Here is a 25,979-nt window from a genome sequence, read left to right on the forward strand (position 1 = left end):
GAGGCAGGAATATTGCTTAAGGCCAGGAGTTTGAGACCAGCCTGGGCAACATAGCAAGACCCCATCTCTACAAAAAATAAAAAAATTAGCTGAGTGTGGTGGTGCATGCTTGTAGTCCCAGCTACTTGGGAGGCTGGGGCAGGAGGATCCTTTGAGCCCAGGAGTTCTAGGCTGCAGTGAGTCATGGTTGTGCCTCACTGCACTTCAGCTTGGGCAACAGAGTGAAACGCTGTTCTTTAAAAAAAGAAAGAAAAGAAAGGAAGGAAGGAAGGAAGGAAGGAAGGAAATACTAATCTATCTAATGTGAATATTTTCATCTTATTTTTTTCTTTAATTTATAGTTCCAATGACAGGATTTACACAGAGAGCAACTATTGATCCAGAACTGAATGAAATACATGTCTTATCTGGACTCAGCAAAGATAAGGAAAAGAGGGAAGAAAATGTTAGAAATTCATTCTGGATTTATGACATTGTGAGGAATAGTTGGTAAGGAACTCTTGTCTCTGCTGCAATCCCAATGTAATAATTATTTGAGGTTGTTGGTTTATTCAAAAGAGAGAGAAATGAGAGTATTACGTTAATTTGTGACATTGTATATTTAAAAGTCAGTATTGGAAAAAAATCAATATCGGTACCTATGTATACAATGATGTTCATGAATGGATTTTACCTCTGTGTTTTTCAAGTAGTAGATGGTTCCTGGCCTGGGACTCAAGAGAATTGTATTTTAGTCTAGGTTCCGTTCTCAAGTAGATGTGTGAACTTGAGAACAATGCTGTTTCTTTAATGTTCCCAGATCTTAGTTTTCATAAAACGAAGAGGCTTGACTATAGCAAGGAGGAGACAGTATTACTTAGCATTTCCAAACATGACTTTTGTGTCATAGAGCATCCCACAGAACTGGTGCTGCACATTTTGCTTTGGGAAAACATGGATCCAGCTCTGACATTCTGTGATTGCTCCATAAGTGAATATTGTGCCGAACAGAAGCACTTCAGAGAGCTTCTCCATTCATAATGGGGAATAGTGCTCTGCAGCTAAGGAATTTATTATTTTCTAAATAGGACATTTATTTACAGTCAAATGACAGCAATGTATACTGTACATTTTTATTGTGCATACATAGACAAGATAGCATCTCTTTCAGTCTTTAGTTTGAGCTTTCATGTATGCTGTTTGTATTTCATAACAAAAAGTAGGATATGTGAGCTATTTAGTGGACATCAAAAGAACTTTGGAACTCAGTTCTAACAAATTCTGATTGTTTTATGAATAACTAGAACTTTAAGATATGATGTGAACACATTTCTAAAATTTTTTGTTAGTAATTAGACATGCACTTAATTTGCTTGCTACAGTTGTATTATCTTTGCTGCGAATTCTCTAGAATGCCTTAAAAGCAATGTCTTGCAGGTCTTGTGTCTATAAGAATGATCAAGCTGCAAAGGATAATCCAACTAAAAGTCTTCAGGAAGAAGAACCGTGTCCAAGGTTTGCCCATCAGCTTGTATACGATGAGCTACACAAGGTATCCTAACTACATTGACCTGTAAACTTTCCATGGCCTACTATCTGAAACAATCCCCAAATATATCTTTGATTGTTTTAAATTGGATTTGAGTAAAAAGTTAAAATACATAGTAGACATTCAATAGAATAACAAACACCCAATATCACTTCTCCCTAAAATTCCTTAAGAGAATAAGCATTTTTACGTAGTCTGTAATTCTTGGTACTTTTCCTTTTTTGAAAATAGTCAGTGGTAGCTTCTTAGCTGTATAGATCTAGATACATGACATAGCCTATTGTTTCTACAATGTGACTATCCAAGTAAAATATGTACAGTTGTCAGCATTTAGGTACCTTTTTCTGTGATATAACATGGTTTTTGGTTTTAGATTTTCCTATTGTGTGCGAAGTCTTTTTAATCTTAATTTTCCTGATATACTAGTGATACCTCTTTTAAATCAGCCTTGTGAAATGGTCCTCTGTTGTGAATTTTTAGTGTCATAGTGTTGAGAGTTCTTTCTTTATTTCTCTCTTAAACTTAACCATGTACTTAAGTGATTGGACTTAGATTACATAGTAAATTACTGACAGAGACCAATTCTTTCTGTTAAGCCATGGATGATTTATTTAAATTCTACGCAATACATTTTGAGACCTTTAGGTAAAAGATAACATGGGAGTGAGTAAAAGCCCTTTCTTTTATAACCTCTCAATTTAAGGAGTAAATGAATTTCCATCCATAGGATAGGGATAATAACTCTATTATATAACACCAATGAATATAAATGTTTTTAAAATTTTAGGAAATATTTAAATTTAAATTTAATAAATGTATACACTAATTGTAATTAAAATATTTAAATATTTAAATGCTTTTGTATACGTACAGAAAAACATTCAAGTGCAATAAATTTAGGCAGTTATACCTCTCACTTCTACCACTTATGAAAGTGATTGCGTTTCTTCACTGTTTTGTCTTCCAAAGTTATCTGAGGAACAGATAACTGATTAATGTAATAGTGAAATCATTATAAATTCCTTTTGCATTTCATTTTTGGTATTGAATTATGGAATAATGTTTTTAATGTTATTTCATAAATTATATGTGCCATTTAATATTTGGCATTTCAGTTAAAGCAAAATTAAGATGTTAAAATTTTTTTTTTTTTTGAGACGGAGTCTCGGTCTGTTGCCCAGGCTGGAGTACAGTGGCGCAGTCTCTGCTCACTGCAAGCTCCGCCCCCTGGGTTCACATCATTCTCCTGCCTCAGCCTCCCAAGTAGCTGGGACTACAGGCGCCCGCCACCATGCCCGGCTAATTTTTTTGTATTTTTAATAGAGACGGGGTTTCACAGTGTTCGCCAGGATGGTCTCAATCTCCTGACCTCGTGATCCGCCCGCCTCGGCCTCCCAAAGTGCTGGGATTACAGGCGTGAGCCACCACGCCTGGCCTAAAATTTTTTTAAAGTTTCTAGTTGACCTGTTGACTTGACTGTTAACTTTTAGTGATTCAGCATTTATGTCAGAATTTTTAAGATATTTGTTATATGATCAATATTGTGATTAATTTCATCCCCATTATTTGTTGTCCTCAGCAAATAGTATCTTGGATTAACTTCTTCCTATCATTGTTTTTGTTTCATGCCTTCCACTGTCATTGTAGTTATGGTAATATAACTCATTTTGGCATACGTGCAGTTTTTTAAAGTAGCCATGGTGCTTTAAAGCAAAATAGAAATGAGAAAAATCAAGAGAAGCTTTTGGTAAAAATGCAGTATAATTTTTAATTTTTTTATTTGAATGGGCTCAGGAAGTTAACCTGTTATGCACTGCTACTAGAATATCTTGGGTATGCATGCATTTTTAAAAATCTGGCTTATTTTGCTTGTTATAGGTTCATTACTTATTTGGTGGGAATCCAGGAAAATCTTGCTCTCCAAAGATGAGATTAGATGACTTCTGGTCACTGAAGTTGTGTAGACCTTCAAAAGATTATTTACTGAGGCATTGCAAGTACCTCATAAGAAAACACAGGTATGAAAATAATTCACTGAAAACATTTAATTAACATTATCAGCTATATTTCTCTTGGCAAATTTAATAATGAGACAGTGTAAATACTATGAAGATCATGAATTTTGTAAATGCCCTGTTATTCCACTTATTTTTGCTTTCATTTTTCAAAAGAAGATACAAAATACAGATATTGATGCTAAAAATTTATAAATACAGAACAAGTGAAATTTTGCAACTGTTAAAAAAATGGAAAATAATTTCTGTGAAGGTGACATGCCTACATTGAAGTAACTAAAAGCTAACTACAAATTAGATCAGTTCTAACTTAATGACACGTGCCTGAGCTTTTGATAACTCTCTTAACTGTGAATGTAGTGATATAGTTGACTATACCATATCTTCCTAATTTGATGTTTCACAATACAATTTCAAAGCTTGTAGATTTATGTCACCTTTATTATTAAATTGCAAAATCATTTAATCAAACATTTTCATATATATACATATACATTCACACACACACACACACACACACGCACGCATGCACGCACCCTGAGTCATGTTTGCTTTTTAGCCTAGAAGGTAATAAACTACTAAAAAATGCAGAAAAGGATTTCTCTCCTTTTGGTTACTGTAGTGTTATATGGTAATAAAAATTTGCTTTAGGGCCAGGTGCAGTGGCTCATGCTTATAATCCCAGCACTTTGGGAGGCAGAAGTAAGAGGATTGCCTGAGGCCAGGATTTCAAGACCAGACTGTCAATTACTTTATGCTAGACCCTGTATATTATTCTGTGACAGAGCCAGGATTTGAGCCTGAGCGTTCTGACTCCAGAGCTCACCGCTTAACCCTCATGTATACATACGTATCAACGAAGAAAATGAACAAAAATCTGCCCTCAAGTGTCCATTCTTAAGAAGGGAGACTAACAATAAACATAATAAGGAATTTATATTACATGTTAGATGGTAAGTACAATGAAAAGAAACAGATTGAGTTATTGTTTGTACAGGTGAGGGGGGTGGGAATATAGTTTTAAATGAGAATATCAGGATAGACTGCACAGTGAAGATGGCATTTGAATAGAAACTTAAGGGACAAAAGGGACTGAATCATATAGCTGTCTGGTGGGGTGGGGAGTGTTCTAGATAGGTAATAGTCAAGGCTCTGAAGTTAAAAAGATGCCTGAATAATTTGAGAAGTGAATTGAGAAGAAGTGTGGTGGAAGTAGAATGAGTGAGTTGATTGTGGTAGGAAATGAGGTTGAAAGGACTAGGAAAGGGACAGCTTGTAAAGGGCCGTCAGCTTTTACTCTTAGGGGAGATCGAAAGATTTTAAGTAGAGGAGTAACACATTCAGGCTTGTATTTTATAAAAATCATTCTGCATGTTCTTCCGGAAGAACTGGGTAAAACTCGTGGCTGCTTTCCCTCAGGTGGGGAATTCTTCAGAAACAACGGGTTTATGTGTTGGAAAAGATTAGTTCAATTTGGGGCACTTTAGGTTTGAGAAGTCTGTGAGACATGCAGGCGGAGACCATCTGAACATTTGGTGAAAAGACTTGGCCTGACATTACAGTTGTGAGTCGTGGGAGAAGGAGCTTGCTCAGGGTGAGCAAGAAGAGTGAAGGGTTGCTGGGTATTCTCTGAGGACCACCACCATTTGAGGGACAGGCAGAGGAAGAGACACTCCACAAGAGATCAAGAAGGCATCTTAACATTCCGGATAAACTTTGAAGATTGTGCCAACAGAATTTCTTGATGGATTTGATATGGGTATGAGAGAAAGAAAGCAGTCGAGGATGACTCTTAGGGCATCTTGAAAATCTTGTCAACTACTAATTCAGACGATAAAAGGCTTATTTTAGACCTTTTTCTCTACCAAGCTGTTAGATAAATTCAAGAATTTGAGGGACATCGCTACATTATAGACAGAATAGAAGAAGTTTGTGTCTATGAATTGGGTAGAACACAGAAATTGCCTTTTTAATTCAAATGTTATGCAGATTTATTTTTTTATAATACAGGAGCTTGTACTACACTGTTAGACTGGCTTATTTTTGTTTTGTTCGTAATGGAAAATAATTATTCTGTTTAGTTAGAATATAAATTTAGAAGGAGAGAAAGAAGTATATTGTGTGCCAAGTAAGTACCTTCTTGTTTCTTACTGATGTCACTTGATATAATAAATAAAATACCACTATTATTTTTTCATACGACATTCAGGTTTCCAAACTTGATGATTTGAGGGTAGAAATGGGCAAAAAAAATTGTTATAGGATTAATTTCTGTTAATTTAGGAACAGGGCAGAACTGTTGATTAAAATACGATTCTAGGCTGCAGACACAAGTCTGTGATAAGTTCTTGCTGGCCAAAAATAGCTTAGAAAATGAAGATGGAGAACATAACTTTCAGGACACTGATCTCTTTACTGGATATAGGATTGTGGGTGTGTGTTGGTTAGGTTATTTCAGGTTGTAAAGGATAATGACATGCTTTGGATACCTCAGCTGAAAAAGAATTTATTATTAGATTATTCAGGGAATTAAGGCACCTTCTCAGCATTTGAACGGTGAAACTGGTTGGAGAATTGTTTAGGATACTGGAACAATTCTAGTAGGCAGGTGCTACTGTAGCTTTTCCTTGTACCTCTGTCTGCTTCTTTCTCCATCTGCTTGTCCTGTCCTACTGACTACTGCTGACTTTCTCCCAACCTTGTGGCCTAAATAGATAGATAGATTGATTAGATAGATGCATAGATAGATAGGTAGATAGATAGATAGAGGCATAGAAAGATGGATGGATGGATGGATGGCCGGACGGACGGACGGACGGACAGACGGACAGACAGAATCTACCATCTCATGGCTTCTGTTTACTGCCTTCTCTATTTCTTTTTTTGAGACGGAGTCTCGCTCTGTCGCCCAGGCTGGAGTGCAGTGGCGCAATCTCGGCTCACTGCAAGCTCCGCCTCCCGGGTTCACGCCATTCTCCTGCCTCAGCCTCCCGAGTAGCTGGGACTACAGGCGCCCGCTACCACGCCCGGCTAATTTTTTGTATTTTTAGTAGAGACCGGGTTTCACCGTGTTAGCCAGGATGGTCTCCATCTCCCGACCTCGTGATCCGCCCGCCTCGGCCTCCCAAAGTGCTGGGATTACAGGCGTGAGCCACCGCGCCCGGCCAGCCTTCTTTATTTCTGTCTGCTCTTTACATGTCCTTATGTGTCTCACATTCAGATTATCGAAGAGAAAGAATCTTCTTAGAAAGCATTTCCTGGGGAGAGTGTCCCTATTAGGAAGAATTCTGCCAAACTACTTTATAAACTGCTAATCAAAGCGTGGGTGCCAAAACCTTGGTCTAATCTAATCTGTTGTGGACAAGATGGTAAAGTAACATGGTCTTTACCTAAAGGACTCTCATCTGAAGGCTGTAGGCCTGGCTGTCACTCTTAGGGTACTGCCTGGTACAAGAGAGCTGTAATATTTTGCTAGTCTTTGTCCCTGCGTGAAGTACAGAAACCCTGTCACCAAGGATGCCATCAACCTGAACACCATCGTGAAAGGCTCTTCATCATCTTTCCTACTCAAAGAAAATTCATCTTTTCCTTGTCTGTATATTTTGAAAAGTATACCAACTTATTAGAAATAAACCTGTATGTAATTATGGTATAACAGAGACGTTATCTTTTTCAAATAGATATATAGATATAGATACTTACAGATTTTTGTTGTTGTTTAGGAGAACTCATCCAGATTCATTCTCTGCACCTCAGTTTTGCTTTTTTTTTTTTTTGAGACAGGATCTCACTCTGTCATCCAGGCTGGAGTGCAGTGGTACGATCATGGCTCACTACACCCTTGACCTCCCAGGCTCAAGCAGTCCTCCCACCTTAGACTCTCGAGTAGCTGGGACTGTAGGCATGTGCCACCGCACCTGGCTAATTTTTGTAGAGATGGGGTTTTGCCATGTTGGCCAAGCTGGTTTCAAACTCCTGGGCTCAAGCAGTCCACCCACCTTGACTTCCCAAAGTGTTGGGATTACAGGCATGAGCCACAGCACCCTGTTTTTTTGTTTTTTTGTGTGATAAACGATGATAAAATAGATCATCATCATAGCATTATTGTGAGAATAGATGAAGTGATACATGTAAAATACTTGATACAATGTCTAGCATATTACAAATGCTTGATAAGTGGTTGCTGCGGTTGTTTTTACTGACTGAGACATGGACATAATCTCATTAAAAGTAATCAGTGTTAATGATATTCATTTAAAGATACCCTGCTTATTTCAGTTTCCAAGGTATCTGTTAAGCATCTCCATTAGAAAATACACAAATCTAAGCAAGTGTTTTTATTTTTATGTCTACTTGTTTTGGATGAAACACATTGGGATTTTCTGAAGTTCTGTTTTATAAAATACGTAGTATATTCACTTTGTTTGGTAGTTGGTTTAGTGCTACCTTGTAGTTTTAAGAGAAGATAGGAAATGCTCCTACCCAGTCTCTAGCACCACAGCTGCCTGTGACCACCTGGCATTACCATTACATTTCCAAGAACTCCACAACTACACTATCTACCTGGCAGTATTGTTAATTCTGGATTCCTAAACTGACATTTTCTAAATATCCAGAACAACTCCTCATACTCAGTATAACAGTGTATTTTATTCCAGGTCTGAAAGACATTTCTGATATTTTCTCATAACTCCAGATAATTATCCTTGTTTACATTTTCTAGGTTTGAAGAAAAGGCCCAAATGGATCCCCTTAGTGCTCTGAAATATTTACAAAATGATCTTTATATAACTGTGGATCATTCAGACCCAGAAGAGACAAAAGAGGTAAAGAAAGGTGGTAATAAATTTCAGAAATTAAGTATTTTTAAATGTCTTCCTAACTTATATTTAATGATTTTGCTCTTGAGTGTGTAAAGGAAAACAAAGAAAATATGATGACATCAGTAATCTTTAAAATGTCACAGAGCAGGTGAAATAAAAATTGAATAGGCATGTTTTCGTGTGATAAGATTCAAGTCACCAAAAACCCTTGGTCCATTCAGAAAAGGATTATCAGGTATAAAGTTTTAACTTAGTTTTGTGTTTTGGAAAGCAAATAGAAATTTTTACTTTGTCCATAGTCCCATGGTTATTTTACTTAAGGATTACATAATGGTTCAATATAAACTTTTCTGTGGATAGTTAAGATCCCCCAAGAGAGGAAAGAAAACTCCCCTGTTGCTTAGGGAGAAAATGAAGAGAGGTTGGTGGGAGTTAGAATCCTTGGTGCCTTAATATTTAGTTATGTGAATGTTGTAGCAGTATTGTTTGTCTATAGGCTACTAATTTCATTCATCACTAGTTGCTAAGATTGAGAAATCAGTTAGCCAATCATTAGTTTTCAGTTTTTTGTTACATAACATTGGGATAGAAACAACTGTTTCTGAAGATTTCATATCCTTAAGGACATGTTTGCTCATCCATGGTGTGTGAAAATGCCTGCAATGATTTTTGTGTTTTTGTCATTTTTTCCTTTTGCCAGGCATCCTTGTTCATCTAGCAATATCTGAACTGCAGTGCATTTGCCTTCCACTCACAGAATTCGTGCTGATTATATGTAGTTCTGACCCTTAGGTCTCTTTCCGTGTTAGCTGCTGCCTTGCTTTGGCTTTGTAATAGCAGTATCAAGCTGTGCCCGGCATGCTTGAGCATTGACACAGGTGTCAGATTTAATGTTGAATCACTTTCAGGCTCCAGGTTCATTGTACTTTCAAGCAATAGAGACTGCATGTCTTCAGCACCATAACAAAGAGATACTCTTTCATAGTTTCGTACTATAAAATTAAGTCCTAAGTCTCTCAATATTGATTATGGCCCTTCAGTAGGTAGAGAATCTGCAGGACATGCTTTAGAACCCCCGTGAAGGGGGACAGTTAATTGTCTTTCCTTGAGTTTTCAGTCAATTCATGACACTGTGCAAATAGGAGAAATAATTATAGTTTTGCCAAGTGGCAGAATATGTTTGATTTAATCTTTTATGACTTATAACTGTACCTAGTTGTGAAGAGTCCATTAATGTTAATTGTGTTATGCCATGCATTTGAGAGTTATGCATAGATTTCCTTGTATTTTCTCCATATTCTATGTAAAATAGCTGTAACTGGGAACAGTCATTTTTTCCTTATTTTTTGAAGCCAAAACAAAATATTTCAAAGTAAATAATTTCAGCTGTGTGAGCTGCAAGTAGGCCAAAGAAAACAAGACAGTTTGTTCTTAAAGTTAAACTAATGGGGAAAAAAAACAGGACAGGGAGGTATCTCAAGTTCATTTGAGCCGTTTTTAAAATTTTGGTAGCCGGTTTCTGTTTTTCTTCTTTTTAAAATAGTAACAACTTAGGATTTTGTGTGCCACCAGCTTCCATTCCATTTCATAAAAGCTTAATCTAGCAAGAATTGGTGAGCCCTAGTAGAAGTTAGAAAGAAATGTTGAAGTGTGTGTGTGTGTGTGTGTGTGTGTGTGTTGGCATCAGAATCACCTCGGACACTTTTTAACAATGCCCTTGGCTGGGCGCGGTGGCTCACGCCTGTAATCCCAGCACTTTGGGAGGCCGAGGCGGGCGGATCACAAGGTCAGGAGATCGAGACCATCCTGGCTAATGCGATGAAACCCCGTCTCTACTAAAAATACAAAAAAATTAGCCGGGCTTGGTAGCGGGCTCCTGTAGTCCCAGCTACTGGGGAGGCTGAGGTAGGAGAATTGCATGAACCCGGGATGCGGAGCTTGCAGTGAGCTGAGATCGTGCCACTGCACTGCAAGCCTGGGCGACAGAGCAAGATTCCATCTCAAAAAAAAAAAAAAAAAAAGAAAAAAACACACCATGCCCTCACCCTAAGGTTCTCCTCTGTCTGCTCTTAAAGAACAGAAAATAGAAAACATTCCTGACATTGAGAATTACTGGTCCGTAGTATTAATATTTTGTTTTAAAATTTGTGAACATATTTAACTTTTAAAATGTTTTATATCCAACAGTCTGTTTGGGGGGAAGAAATCCTCTGGTAACAGTTCACATGTATACTCACGATATTTGTCAGTGAGACATGTAGATCTCATTGTAGGAAATCATTCCACTCATTGAGAAGGGGCTTACTGTTCTTCATTTTCTATAGTAACTTGTTTTTGTTCTGTTTATATGTTTTACAGACATTTAATGTTATTAAATGACTTTCTCATTTAAGTCTCAAAACACGAAAAGTGTTTTTTAGATTTTTTTTTTCACAGTTGTTATGATCATCATCATTGTGCCTGTTGTCAGGACATTGACAGCTGACTATCAACTATATAACAAAAAAATGTTATTGGCTTCCTCCAGTCTTCAGAACATGGGTTCTGAATTGGTGATGAACTTACAATAAATCTTATAAAAAATGATATTTTTTTCTAGAAAAGCCATGAGAAAAGGATGCCTAATCAATTATACCTCTTTCAGAGAAGACTTCTATAATAGAGAAGGAATGAGAATAAATTTTCAGCTACAATAACACATTTTATATTCATTACACTTCTGCGGAGTTTCCAGAGTACTGGTGTCATTCATTTAACAGTTGTGTTAAATGATTCCCCATAATAGGTCAGGCATTCTAGGCAGAGGAGCTGTATCAGCAAACCAAACAAGATCCTTGCCCAGGAGGTACTTACATTTTAGTGGAGAAAGACAATAAACATTAAAGAAGCAAATTATATAGTACATTAGAATTGAATAAGTACTGGGCCGGGCACAGTGGTTCACGCCTGTAATCCCCGCACTTCAGGAGGCTGAGGTGGGTGGATCACCTGAGGTCAGGAGTTCAAGACCAGCCTGGCCAACATGGTAAAACTCCGTCTCTACTGAAAATACAAAAAATTGGCCGGGCATGGTAGGAGGCGCCTGTAATCCCAGCTAATCGGGAGGTTGAGGCAGGAGAATCTCTTGAACCCGGGAGGTGGAGGTTGCAGTGAGCTGAGATTGTGCCACAGCACTCCAGCCTGGGCAACAAGGAGTTACTGTATTTCAGCCCAAAGTAATAGTAGAGCAGTGAGAAGTAAAATAGAGCAGATTCTTAATATATTTTAAAGATAGAACCAACAGAATTTTATGATAGATTAGATCTAGTGTTTGAAAGACGACTCAAAGGTTTTGGCCTGAAAAACTGGAAGGATGGAGTTACTATCAACTGAAGTGAGAAAATTCTGTGGGGAACTGGTTTGTGGGGACTCCTGACTGGCATTCAGGAGTTTAAATTTGGAAATGTTCAGTTTGAGATATCTATGAGACAGCCAACTTAAGATGTTGAGGTGACTGTTGGATATTTGAATCCAGAGTTTGGGAAAGAGGTCTGTAATATCCCTTGGTATGTGTTAAAATCCTTAGGCCAGTACATACAGTACTTATTTAATCAGATTGTTAAGATAATAGTTTTCTCCTTATCCTATATGTAGAGCCAATACAATTTATTTTTCACCTTAGGAGTTAGAAAAGAGGAACAAATTCAACCCCAAATAAGTAGGAAATAAGAAATTCATGAAATAGGAAACAAACAATGGAGAAATTTTAAAAGTGAAAAGTTGGCCTTTTGAAAAGGTAAATAAATTGATAAACCCCAAGCAAGACTTACCAAGTGTATTAGCCTGTTCTCACACTGTTGTAAAGAACTACCTGAGACTGGGTAATTTATGAAGAAAAGAGATTTAATTGACTCACAGGCCCACAGGCTTAACAGGAAGCATGACTGGGAGTCCTCAGTAAACTTACAGTCATGGCAGAAGGTGAAGGGGAAGCAAGCACCTTTTTCACATGATGGCAGGAGAGAGAGTGACAATGAGGGGGGAAATGCCACACATGTTTAAACCATCAGATCTCATGAGAACTCACTATCACAAGAACAGCAAGGGGGAAATTGGCCCCTGTGATCCAATGGTCCCCCACCAAACCCCTCCCCCAATTCAACATGAGATTTGGGCAGGGACGCAAATCCAAACTATATCACCAAGAAAAAAAGTGAAAACATAAATTATCAACATCACAAATGAAAAGAGGGCATCAGTTTAGACCCTACATATATTAAAAGTAAAGTGGGTATGGAAAACTTCATTGACAAATTAAGCCGCAACTTGATGAAATTGGCAAATACTTTAAAAGTCACAGTTTACCAAAACTGACATAAGAAGAAATAGAAAATCTTAAGGAACTCCAGATCTACTACAGAGATTGAATTTGTAATAAAAAATTTTCTAACAAAAAAAACTCTAGGCCCATAATAGCAGTAAATTTTATCAACCATTCAAAGAAGGAAGAAAAAAATACAATTTTACATAGACTCTCAGAAATTAGAGGAAGGCAATACTTCTTAAATCCTTTTATAAGCCAGGTTAACTTTGATATAAAATCCCAACAGAAGCTGGGCGTGGTGGCTCACGCTTGTAATCCCAGCATTTTGGGAGGCTGAGGGGTGGATCGCCTGAGCCCATGAGTTTGAGACCAGCTTGGGCAACATAGCAAAAACCTGTCTCTACAAAAACATGCAAAAAATTAGCTGGGTGGTGCCATGCCTGTAGTCCCAGCTCCTCTGCAGGCTGAGGTGGGAGGATCACCTGAGTTCAGAGAGGTTGAGGCTGCAGTGAGCTGTGATCATACCACTGCACGCTGAACCTTGGTGACAGAGTGGGATCCTATCTCAGAATAAATTAGAATAAAATAAAATCCCAAGAGAGACATTACAAGCAAAGAAAATCATGGACCAATATTTTTCATGAACATAAATGTAAAATTCTTAGGAAAATTTTAGTTAATTAGGAATATATTAAAAGGTTAGTGTACTATGACTAAGTGGTGGTTTATTCTAGGAATATATGGCTAGTTTAACATTTGAAAAAAAATTCAGTGTAATTCACCATGTTAACAGAATGAAGGAGGAAAACCATAGATCATCTTAGTAAGTGAAGAAAAGCATCTAAGAAAATTCAGACTCATTCATAATAAAAATTCTTAGCAAACTAGGAATAAAAAGAAACTTCTTGAATCTAAATTCCTAAAGGACACCTGTGAAAAACATACAGCTAGGGCTATTCTTAAACATTTAACCCTTTTCCCTAAGATTGTGACAAGGAAATAATGTATATTATTAGCCCCTCTATTCAACATTCTACCAGAATTACACTAGCTAGTGTAATAAAGAAAAAGCAATAAAAAACATATAGATTGGATAGGAGAAAGTAAATTTGTTTGCATTTGTAGGTAACATGATTATGTACATTCGAAACCCCATGGTGTCTACAAAACAATATACTCGGACAAGTGAATTTAGCAAGATTACAAAAATACAAGGTCAATAGAAAAAAAAGCAATTATTAGCAATTTTTATACTAGCAGTGAACAATTAGAAAATGAAAAGCATAGTTTATATTAGCATCAGACATATCAAATGGGTAGAATGAGTCTGTTGTAAGAAATTAAAGAAGACCTTGATAAATGGAGAGATATATTTATGGATTGAAACACTAAAAATTGTTTAAAGCTGCCCATTTTCCCCAAATTGGCCTTTATTTTAATGCAGTGTAAGTTTGGTCTTTGTTGTTGTTGTCATTGAGGAAATAGACAAACTACTATAAAATTTACATGGAAATGCAAAGGTTTTAGACTAGCCAAAACAATTTTGAAAAAAGAAAAAATTGGAAGCTTTATGCTATCTGATTTCAGGACTCTGTATAAAGCCACAATAATCAAGACAGTGTGGTACTGGCTTAAGGATAGACAAATGGATCAGTACAACAGAATGGAGTCCAGAAGTAGACCCATACTATGTGGTCAGTTGTTTTTTGACCAGGGTACCAAGTCCAACGGGGAAAAGAAAGTTTTTAACAAATGATACTGAATAACTGGATATCTCAAACCTTTCTCACTGTTTACTGAAACATTAATTTAAGATTGATTACAGGTCTAAATATAAAATCCAGAAGAATAAGGCTTTGAGAAGAAAACATAGGAGATTATCTTCACAACATTGGGATAGGTAAAGATTTCTTGGACATGAACTAAAGGCAGTAATCATCGAAGAAAAATCTGGATAAATTGGACTTCAAAAAAGTTAAAATTTCTTCTCATTAAAGGACTTTTAAAAACATAAATAGACATTGCCAGGTTCAGTGGCTCACACCAGTAATCCCAGCATTTTAGGAGGCCTAGGAGGAAGGATTGCTTGATACCAGGAGTTTGAGACCAGCCTGGGCAACATGTGAGACCTTGTCTCTACCAAAAAAAAAAGTCAAAAAATGAGGCAGGAGGATTGCTTGAGTCCAAGAGGTTGAGGCTGCAGTGAGCCATGATCACGCCACTGCTCTCCCACCTTGGTGACAGAGCGAGACCCTGCCTCAAAAAATAAATAAATAGACAAGCCACATACTAAACAATCTTTGCAGTGGATATATCTGACAGAGGACTGACACCCAGAATGTATAAAGAACTTCTATACATTTTTAAATTTTTCTTTTTATCCCCCCTTTTCATAACTCTTGCTTAGATAAATACCTATGGAATATTTGTACAATTTCTGATCTTCAAAGGACCATTAATCAGGGCTTACAAATGTTGGTATGATTTAATATCTGAAATGTTAAAGGCTGCAAGCATAGATGTGAAATATATCCTGAGGACTTGGTGATATTAACTGCTCAAGTCTTGGGAAGTGCCAAGTAACTCCATTGAGGAGTTTGTCTGCTCTAATTCATTCCTTTAACTGGTCTCTTTTCCTGCATTCTCATTCAAGATAAATATAAATAGTTCTCCAGATTTTTTATTTTGTGCCTATTTGTTAAATTGCTAATGTTGCAATAGTTTTGTCTTACTCTGTTTCTTCATTGTTCAATTACATTGTCTGTTTTAAACTAACTTTAACTGACAGCCTGGAAATCTAAGCAACATTTACAACATTATGTCCATTAAAAAAGGTCTTTGGGTTTTAACAATATAATTATATATAATTGTGGAATCTCAATCTAAGTTGTAATTTAGGAATGGTCTATACATGCTTTTTTTCTCAGATTTTGATTTACACAGCTGAGACATCAGGTATTTTACAGTGGCTTACATTTATTTTTGAGATGAGAATGCATATATGCTAAAAATTCAGTAACGGGACCCAGGGCACCAATCTGTTCATATGTGTTACATTCAAATGACAGTTTTCTTTTTTATTTTGTTGTGCTGTTGTTCCTTAATAAGTACATACTTTAATACATTTTTAAAATAAAATAATTCCAGGACATGGCCCAGTATTTTAGAAAATGATAATAGCAGCCTAATAGAAAAGTCATTATATTCTGTAATCTGAATGTGTTCTTCTTGCCACTATTTGGTGAATAGACCCATGTCACACATATGCAAAAATACGTAGTTGCTGATAAATGGTCAAAGTTATAGAAGGCTATTTTCCTTCAGTGCACTTAGCCAGCTAATTTGCTGCTTCTTTTTTTTTTTAAACAGTTTCAGCTCCTGGCATCAGCTCTATTCAAATCTGGTTCAGATTTTACAGCTCTGGGTAAGTATTGCAGTATAATTTATCCAGCTAGATGCCCTAGCATTTGGAAGGTTGGATTTTGGTTTCTTTTACGTGAAACATCAGGTGAGATGTTTCAGTCAAATAGATGAGCAAATGAAGTTTCAAGGTATCATGCAAAATTTCTAATAACCTGCTACAAAGTTGCTTTGAGGTATCATTTTGCAGTTCAGTTTGCAATGACTATTATACCAATTGCTGTGTTAGTATGCAAACAGATAGCAATAGAAACACAGTCAAAATAAATTAATTTGTATAGCACTGCCTTGGAATGCAGGCTGTTTTACTGATACACACTATGAGATAATACTTGTTGATTAAATAGTTTTTCCTCTCAGTTCGTTCTTTGTGGAATTGTGTGTCGTCAAGAGAATAGCGATGGGGTAGGCAATGTTTTGGGAGCACAGAAGATAGATTATCTCTTTCCTGAAAATGGGAGTTTTGTTATCTTAATTGTTCAAGATAACTTCTGGTTGAAACTCAAGTTTTTCTCAAACACTTTAGTCTTAATTTAGTAATACTCTCTTTTAGTATTAATGAATTATTAACTAGACTGTAGGCTGGGCACAGTGGCTCACACCTATAATCGTAGCACTTTGGGATGCTGATGTTTGAGCCCACCAGGAGTTTGAGCCAAGCCTGGGCAACATAGTAAGACCTCGTCTCTACAAAAAAAATTTTTTAATTAGCCAGGTGTAGTGGTGTGCACCCATAGTCCTAGCTACCTAGGAGGTTGAAGTGGGAGGATCACTTGAGCCCAGGAGGTAGAGGCTGCAGTCAGCCAAGATCATGCCACTGCACTCCAGCCTGGGTGACAGAGAGAAAGACTGTCTTTAAAAATAAAAAATAGGCCGGGCGTGGTGGCTCATGCCTGTAATCCCAGCACTTTGGGAGGCCGGGGCGGGAGGATCACGAGGTCAGGAGATCGAGACCATCCTGGCTAACACAGTGAAACCCCATCTCTACTAAAAATACCAAAAAATTAGCAGGGTGTGGTGGCGGGCGCCTGTAGTCCCAGCTACTCAGGAGGCTGAGGCAGGAGAATGGCGGTAACCCAGGAGGCAGAGCTCGCAGTGAGCCGAGATTGCGCCACTGCACTCCAGCCTGGGCGACCGAGTGAGACTTCGTCTCAAAAAATAATAATAATAGTAAATTTAAATAAATAAATAAATAAATCAGCCGGGCACGGTGGCTCACGCCTGTAATCCCAACTACTCGGGAGGCTGAGGCAGAAGTGCTTGAACCCAGGAGGGGGAGGTTGCAGTGAGCCAAGATCGTGCCATTGCACTCCAGCCTGGGCGACAGAGGAAGACTCCATCTCAAAAAAAAAACCAAAAAAAAACCAAACCAAGACTGTAATAAAGTGGGTAGTTTCTAGAACCCAGACCTTTACTTGGGTGAATTTTCAAGGGCATTTTCATCAGGATAACTTATGGTAGCTTCATTTTTTACCAAGATAATCGTCTTGAAGTATGGAAATTCCCAGCTTTCCTCTGGTCAGTGAATGCATATTAATCCCATTGATGCTGGTGCAGTTATTATTTGCCTTAGAGTTGAGCAATAGTATTGAAATTTTCCATTGTATGTAATATAAATACTATTTTTTATGTTTGGAATAAAATAACACTTTGGGATATCAATTTAGTTTCTTCATTATTTGACCTTTTATCTCTTGAAAGTGAACTGTACCTCAAAGAAAAAAGAGTATATATAATTCTGGTGCTTTTCACTGGGATGAAAAAATAGAGGTGTTCTTGAGGTCTTGCCCTTTATCCATAGCGAGTGATTGAGGCTTCTCGACTGATCAAGGCAACTCCAGTCCTAAGTTCTAACTCCAGAATATGTAGGATTCCTCAGGACTAGACTGAGCAGACTGCTATAAACGTGACTCCAGAAGGTTCTCCTAAGAATTTAGATAATGATTTACCACTATTCATACACTCGAGTTGAAGTCCTTAGGCTACTAGAAATCCCCACTCTGTGAGCTGGAGAACCTAGGTGTAAACATTATTTTGGAAAGTTCATGCCCTTCTGAATTCTAGCATTTGAAACAGATGTACTGATACATGAATTGGGGGTCTGGCATATATTCTGTTTGAATGATTATGTGCCTTATGTCTGATACCACAGCCCAGGCCCATTATTTTATTTATTAGTGCATAGCACTAAACTATCTCTAACTGACTTATTTTTAGCCTTTAGAACAAGAATTTCTTGGCAGCAATTTAAATATATCAATTAGGGTGGTGTCAGCAAATATTTTACCTTCAGCTTAACTCCTTTCTTTTGATTCTGAGCTATTCACTGCCAACTAATATATTTTGTCAGGAAAGTTTGTTTTATTTGGATTCTAAACAAACCTCAGATATACTGAGAACAATACAAACACAAAAAGAGAAAAATACAAGCAGGGGAAATTCCTGTGGGATGTTGTTTCCTGTCTTGTCTGAGGGGAGGTATTATATAGCCTAGTGATTAGGAGGTTGGAATGTGAGATGGTGGTTGAGAGTCAGGATCTCTTTTAAAAGTGATCTTGAGCAAGTTATTTAAACTTTCTAATTATCAGTTTCTTTATCTGTAAAATGGAGGTAATGGGAATACTTACCTCAAATTGCTGAGAGAATTAAATGAAATAATTCTGCAAGATACTTAGCACAGTAAAGCAGTAAATGCTCCATTCAGGGTACCATTACTATTGACTGCCTTAAAAATTTAATCTTCTAGCCAGGTGCGACAACTCATGCTTGTAATCTCAACACTTTTGGAGGCCGAGGTGAGATGATCATCTTGAGCCCGAGAGTTCAAGATTAACCAGAGTAACATAGCAGGATCTTGTCTCTATTTTTTTTAAAAAAGTCACCTTTGTAACACTGGTGAATTTGGATAAGGAGCAAATTCAGATTGTATGCTAATTTTAATAATGAGAAATTTGATTTAGTATTTATAAACAAGAAGTACTTTTCATAAGGTTTCATGCCTATTTAGAGTCCCTGGTTCTTGTTCTTATTAATTTTCTGTCAGACTGTTCTATCTTTGTGCCAATTAGAATAGAAATAAAATGGGTTATTTACTGTACCTTTCATTGTATAAATGAATATTTCATTTTCTAAGGTCTGCAAAAAAAAAAAAAAAAAAAAAAAAAACCCTCAGCCAAACTTTCTGAATGACTTCCTCCAGAAATAATCCAATTTATGTTCATCCCTTAGTGAGAATTAAATAAAAGTATTAATATTGTATGTAATATTTTAAAGAATCAGAAAGATGGAAGGTGACATTATCTTAGTTTTGGAAAAATGAGTGACCTCGGAGAAAATCTCCAAGGATCTTGATTTTAGAGCTTCTGGTGGCTATAGGCACTTTTAAGGTTGAACTCAGTCACTTTGCTAAGTTTAAGAGCTATATCTTATTTCTAGAAAGTATGAATTGGAGCAATTAAACTTATTTTCAGCAGGGTATGTGACAAGTAGGAAAAATCTGGTCTGTAAAGCATGTTGCCTATTTATTTATTTATTCATTCATTCATTCAGACAGGATCTTGCTCTGATGCTTAGGCTGGAGTGCAGTGGTGCAGTCATGGCTCACTGCAGCCTGGACTTCCTGGGCTCAAGCAATCTTTCTGCCTCAGCCTCCCGAGTAGCTGGGATTGCTGGCATGCACAACCATGCTGAGCTAATTTTTTTTTCCTTTTTTACATTTTTTGTAGAGATGAGATCTCACTGTATTGCCCAGGTTTGTCCTTTTTTGGTCCTCACAACTCTTTTTAGAAGTTTACAGTCCAAATATAAAGTTTAGTGTTAGAAATAAGAAGTGTACATTTAATAATGTGTATGCTAGGAAAAAAATGAGAATTCATGTTATTTCTCCTTTACCACAAGTAGGAAAATCCAGCTACGTGTCGGATGTTAAGTTAAAAGTATATTCCTAGCCAGGCATGGTGGTGTGAGATGGAAGAATCTCTTGAGCCCAGGAGTTTGAATCCAGCCTGGGCAATGTAGCAAGACTCCATCTCTAAAAACAAAAAATTACTCCTAATAGGTCACTTTCTTTTTAGAGCAGTCATTGTCATCAGTCATACTACTAGTGATATGCTGATAGCTAATTAATATTTATTGAGCACTTACTATGGGGCCAAGTGCTCTTCTAAGCACTTTGCATGTCTTAACTCATGATTATCCCCACAGTAGCCCTATGAAGTAGCTACTGTATGATCCCCTTTTGTATATGAAGAAACTAGGGTACAGAGAGGCTAAACTAACTTGCCCAGGCATAGTGCTAGTGAATGGCAAAACCAGGATTAAAACCCTGTCAGTATGGCTTCAGAGCGCCTTTTCTAAACCACTAAATATGCTACCTCTCACTGAGCTTTACCAGTTTCCACTGCTCAAATGGTTACTTCCTCTTTCCATTTTACTTTATTTATGAAAATAAAGTAAGATAAACATAGTGATTAGGAGCATGAGGTTTAGAATCAATATCACCTTTTTGTCCTAGCAGTGCCATTTAAGTAGTTGTGGTACTGTTGATGAGTTTCCTAGATCCCCACCCCTTTTTAATTTATTTTTAGAAAAAACATTGATTACATATAAAGCTTAGAATTCTCCTTAAACAACTTTCCTCAATCTCTGTATTTTACCCTCAAGTATAATCACTTATACGTAATACATCTTTACACACACACAACCATATACACAGACATAGATGCAGTTGGTTCTCATTATTCAAAGAGTACAGAGTTAGGTTCCTACAAGCCTCTGGTCACAACATTTTATCTACTGATTAATATATAACCACGTGTTATGTGTGTTTCTGTTTAAAGATTCCTCATTTAATATATATTGTTGATTCACTAACATTAAGTTCATGGTCAGCATCACTCTAACTCATACCTGAACCAAGCTTATCTAACGTGCATATTTTTCCCCATAAGGCCTTTTTGCACTTAGGAATGACAGACAGCACTTTGGCACTACATTTGGGGGCCATTTTAAACAGTGAAGCCACCAAAACCACAAAAATGTGGCACCAAACAGATGGTGAAAGGGCTGTTGTGGATAGTAAGAGCTGAAACTAGAAAGCAGCAGAGATCACAGAGTTCAGCTTCAGCTGGGGACGTGTGCATATGGTAACTCAAATATTTTGCCACTTTGCACATGTCTGCAACGACCACAGAAATACCACAAGTATTGGTTTGGGGGTTACACATGAATTTTAGCAAACAGGCAAATTCACAAATATGGAATCTGTAAATGATCAAGATCAACTGTATATACGCATGCATACACCCATATAAATATATAGGTTTGTATGGGCTGTTTTAATTTATTATATAATGTAAAAACATATTCTGCAGCATAGTTTTTTTAAGTTAATGATGTGGCTTGTAGACTTTTTATGAAGCTACACTAGATCAGTTGTATTCTTATGAAGTGATACATAATTATTCATAATAGGGATCTACCATAATTTAACCATTCGTCTAATGATAGTGTAAGTTTCAATTTCCTCATAGGTAAATAGTAAATAAAAATAAAAGATGTGCCTTTGAGAGTTAAATGAGCTTAGTACATTGCCTTACAACTTAAGCACTTAATGAGTGTGAGTTAATAAAAATTAAAGGGCTTTGGAGTCAGACAGACATGGGTTCCACATTCCATCTCTTCCCTCCCTAGCTGTGAGACTTCACTGAATTACTGAATCTCTTTCTGTGTAAAAGAGGTAGATGAAGAACAAAAATAGTAATAACCTTAAGATTATTGAATCTCTCTAAGTCATCTCATCTGAAACTGGAGATTATAATACTTCATTGTTTGTGTGACAATGAAATGTAATCATACCTAAAGTACCTACCACACAGGAACTCAGTGTTTTTTCCTTCTTAGATAATTTGATCTCAAGAAAATGGTGTTACTTTATAAAGAGTAGCATTACAGAATCAATATCTTCTTTTAAAAATATAACACAGCATTGTACTTCTACATACTCAGAACGTAAGAGAAAGAACTAAGCCATTTTAGTACAGTGCTTAGACTGTATACTTTCAGTGAGGTATGGTCTACAAACAAAAGCAAAGAAATGTTGAGTTTGGTTGGTAGTGGTACATATATAGCAAATCTAGAACTCTTATGTATTTTAAGTTGAGCAAATGAGTACATATGATGTTGCTGGGAGTCAGGGTTTTCTTGGTGGAAGAAAGGAGATATGGAATGGAATAAGAAGGAAGAATCCTCTGGGGCTTTAAGAAATTAGAATTAACAATAAAAGCATGAACTATAATAGTCTAAAAAAAGTATGCATATGATAGGCATATATGCATAGGCCTAGAAACAATGACACCCTGGCAATTAGCACAGCTATTCTTGCTTGGTTTTTAAATAATAGTCACAGCTAAAAGAAAGTAGGACTCCAGAGCTGTGTAAAGATGAATTTGGATATATACCAGAAAGTAAGGAAGTACCTCAAAATTAATGGGTACATTTCAAAAAGACACAGAAGCCAGCTCAAAAAGGCTCTCACTGGTCAAATCTAGGACAATATGAGTATCAGAATGAATGATGACAGTAATGAGTATAACATTGAGCAAGAGAAGAATCCCTGAGTACACAGTGATGCGAACAAATAAGTAAAATGGGAGGAGGGGAAGAAACAGCTCTTCTTTACAATAGAATGTCAACAACTGTAGAAGGAGTCGTAGAGTTAGAAAATCACCATCATATAACTGATAATTGTTTTAGCAAGAATCATCAATGATTGCTAAATTATTGGATGCAGGGCTGTGGGAGAACAGGATATTTACACAGTCTCAAACTATCTCCCTATCAATAGTTTATTAATTACAAAGGTAGAAAAGAACACCTTTACCTTGGAGAAACTTGGCATATACCAACTTAAGTAGATGATCAAAGTTAACATCATCAGTATTGGGATAAACTGATACCACATGCCTTCTGAGGTGATGCACTGAGGACACACAATATCACTTCTGTAGCATTCTTGCCAAAACTGCATAAACTGAATCTGATCATGAAGAAACAATCAGGCAACCCAAATTCAACACATTCCACTCATAAGTGTTCTGTACTCTTCAAAAGTATTCATTAAAGTCAAAGAGAGGCTGAGGAACTATTTCAAACTCAGGAGACTTGGAAACTAAATGCAGTGTGTGATCTTGGATTGGATTTTAGATTAGTAGGAAACATGACTGTAAAAAAGTGACTGAAAAATAACTGGTATTATTGGGACATCAATGTTAAATTTCATGAATTTAATATATATTGGTTATGTAAGTTAATGTTCTTGTTCTGAGCTGAAATTAGTTTGAGCCTGTAGGGGGCAAAGCTGTCTAAAACTCCCAAATAGTTCTGCAAAAAGATTTTCAGTGGGGTACACACATGGAGAGAGACAGAGAGAGAGAGAGAGAACATATTTGATGAAACATTAATTGATGAGATGAATCTAAGTGAAGGCTATATGGGGTGTTCATTGCACAATTCTTGAAACTTTTCTGTGGGTTTGAAATTTTTCAAAATAAAAAGTTGAAAAAGAAGCAATTTGGAAATTTCAAAAAAAAAAGCATAAAATAGAAAGGAAGACTCTAATCTCACCGTTTAGAGATAACCTTTGTTAATATTTTGGAGTATTTCTTTCCATTCATTTCCATGATCCGATAGTGGGCTTTGTTAAACTCAAGCTCATCTCAAGTAAACATTCTCCCTCAAACTTAAAACAATATATTTTTAAAAAATAAAAAGGAATGTGCTGTTCTTGAGGTATTGTTTATTTTCCTTCCAGGAAACTGGTATCTTTGGCAATGTTATGGTCTATTCCTGTTCTTTTACAAGACTAAAACAGGTTGGACCTAAAATGGTACTCTTAAGTTGAATGAAAAGCAGTCTGATCTGAAGTCACTTTCACTGAACACCATGGCATATATAACTCTTGATGGCTCTGTTTCTGTTTCTCATGGCATTTAGCAGCGCTCTCATGTCTCAGCTATTTCAGGGATAGGGGAAATTATTTATTTTATTTTATCACTTAAATATCTCATTTGTATGTAAGAAATCTGAAGCAGCTGAGATAAACCAATTGATGAAGACAGCATCTCACTGAATGTTCCTTTAGCTGGAATGAACTTGATAATTGAATGTTTATTAGAGGTTAAGGGAAAAATCCTTTAGATTAACAATCCCTACCTTTTAAAAATGTCATATGCTTTCTAATATGTATCAGGATAAAAGTAGTTCATTGCCTTATTCCTCACATAATGTGTGCCTAGCATAGGGCCTGGTACATAGTAGCATAAAGGTATAGTGTTATGTGCAGATACCATTCTACATATTGTACATGTATCTCCCTCAGTCGTCTCTGTTATCACTCAGTTCCCTGAGACTACTTCCAGCTGTCTCAGAGACATTAATGATTTTAGACTAATTTCTAAAGACCTCTTTCATTTTGATTTTATTATATTTTTTTACTAAAAAACTATTTTAGTGGTTCAGAAGCATTAACAAGTCAGAAAAGACAAGTGGAATTTCCTCAGTGGACCAGCAGAGAAAAGACCTAATAAGGAAAAAAAGAGAGATCAGTATTATTTGTAACTAAAGTGCCAGTCCTTCTGCTAGACGCTTTTCATGTAACTACATTTAATCTGCACAATAACTGTATGAAGTAAACAGGATTATCACATACTTACAGCTGAGGAAGCAAAGTCTGAAAGCCAGAAAGTCTGACTAATTTATCTAAGATCACACCACATCCAGGTAGTAGAACTGGGGTCAGATCAGTAGTGTCTGCCTGGTTTTGAAGCCTGATTTGATTTCTCCATTATAAAATACATTGCTGCTGGTCTCAACTAGTTTTTCTGTTACATGTTTTAAACACAATGGATGTTTCTTTGTATCTTCTTCACCAGGCTTTTCTGATGTGGATCACACCTATGCTCAAAGAACTCAGCTCTTTGACACCTTAGTAAATTTCTTTCCTGACAGCATGACTCCTCCTAAAGGCAACCTGGTAGACCTCATCACACTGTAACTGAAGAGTCACTGGACACAGAAATGGAAAACAGGAGTCGATTTTCCGTCTTTTGGATTGCAGCTCCACTGACTGACAGTAAAGCTGCAGTGATTGAGGACTGCACCAGAGTTCTGAAGGGATCTTAACCATCACAAGTTTTTACCCTCTTCCTTCATGCCTGACCTCAACCCCGCTCTCCTCATCCTATTCCTAAATTAGGCTAATAAAGTGAAATTGGTATACTTTCCAGTTAAATATATATATATATATTTTTTCTTACTTTATCTTTTAAGAATTAATGAGTATAAAAGAAAAATTAGGCAGTTTACCCTTTTCAGATTTTTATTTCTTTTTTTTTTTTAATTGGGGGAAATAAGCACTATTAACAGATTCAGCACTACAAGTATTTTGAATGTTGTTGCTGTTGGTCATTTGGCCTGCCTTTTCCCTTCCCATTTCACTTTGCCTCCCATCACACAACTGCGTGTAAATGGTGTCACTTGTTCACCTCTTTACTTCATTCTTAACAAGTGTATAGTTCTCTAGGACAGTTGATGTATGTTAAGGTGATATCTGTGTCTGTATTGACTTGTCTTGTGTTACATTAAACAGTAGGCAGAACTGAGGTCTCAAGTTTGCACTCTTGGCCATAGAACTAAAAATGAAACCTGAGATTGACCCAAGCACCTATCTGAGATTGGTATATAATATTTCTATAATGATATATTTTATAGTAGATATTACAATAGCATCTGACTTTGAGTCACAGAAACCTTAAACTGAGGAGACAATAGTTGAGAACCTTTAAGAGCCATTCTAAAAATGACCAGCAGGAGGGATCTAGTAGTGAATAATA

The 25,979-nt window shown here is 36.7% G+C and overlaps 1 protein-coding gene across 7 annotated transcripts in view; it reads left to right on the top strand.

Annotated features, from left to right (window-relative positions):
- MKLN1 (muskelin 1) overlaps positions 1 to 25,378 on the top strand; it is a 381,688-nt gene extending 356,310 nt beyond the window's left edge. For 4 of the 7 annotated variants that reach the window (XM_063815012.1, XM_001135321.6, XM_054656300.2 and 1 more), the window contains 6 exons: positions 342 to 489; positions 1,417 to 1,531; positions 3,407 to 3,546; positions 8,267 to 8,369; positions 16,039 to 16,093; positions 25,020 to 25,378. In XM_063815012.1, the coding sequence (XP_063671082.1) occupies positions 342 to 489; positions 1,417 to 1,531; positions 3,407 to 3,546; positions 8,267 to 8,369; positions 16,039 to 16,093; positions 25,020 to 25,141 (683 nt within the window). In that variant the 3' untranslated portion in view covers positions 25,142 to 25,378. The remainder of the gene's footprint in view (positions 1 to 341; positions 490 to 1,416; positions 1,532 to 3,406; positions 3,547 to 8,266; positions 8,370 to 16,038; positions 16,094 to 25,019) is intronic. The other 3 variants (XM_009454213.4, XM_016958860.4, XM_016958861.4) reach the window with 3 other exon arrangements.
- The last annotated feature ends 601 nt before the right edge of the window (positions 25,379 to 25,979 follow it).

Source organism: Pan troglodytes, chromosome 6 (assembly GCF_028858775.2).
Source record: "Pan troglodytes isolate AG18354 chromosome 6, NHGRI_mPanTro3-v2.0_pri, whole genome shotgun sequence".
Lineage (NCBI taxonomy): Eukaryota > Metazoa > Chordata > Mammalia > Primates > Hominidae > Pan > Pan troglodytes.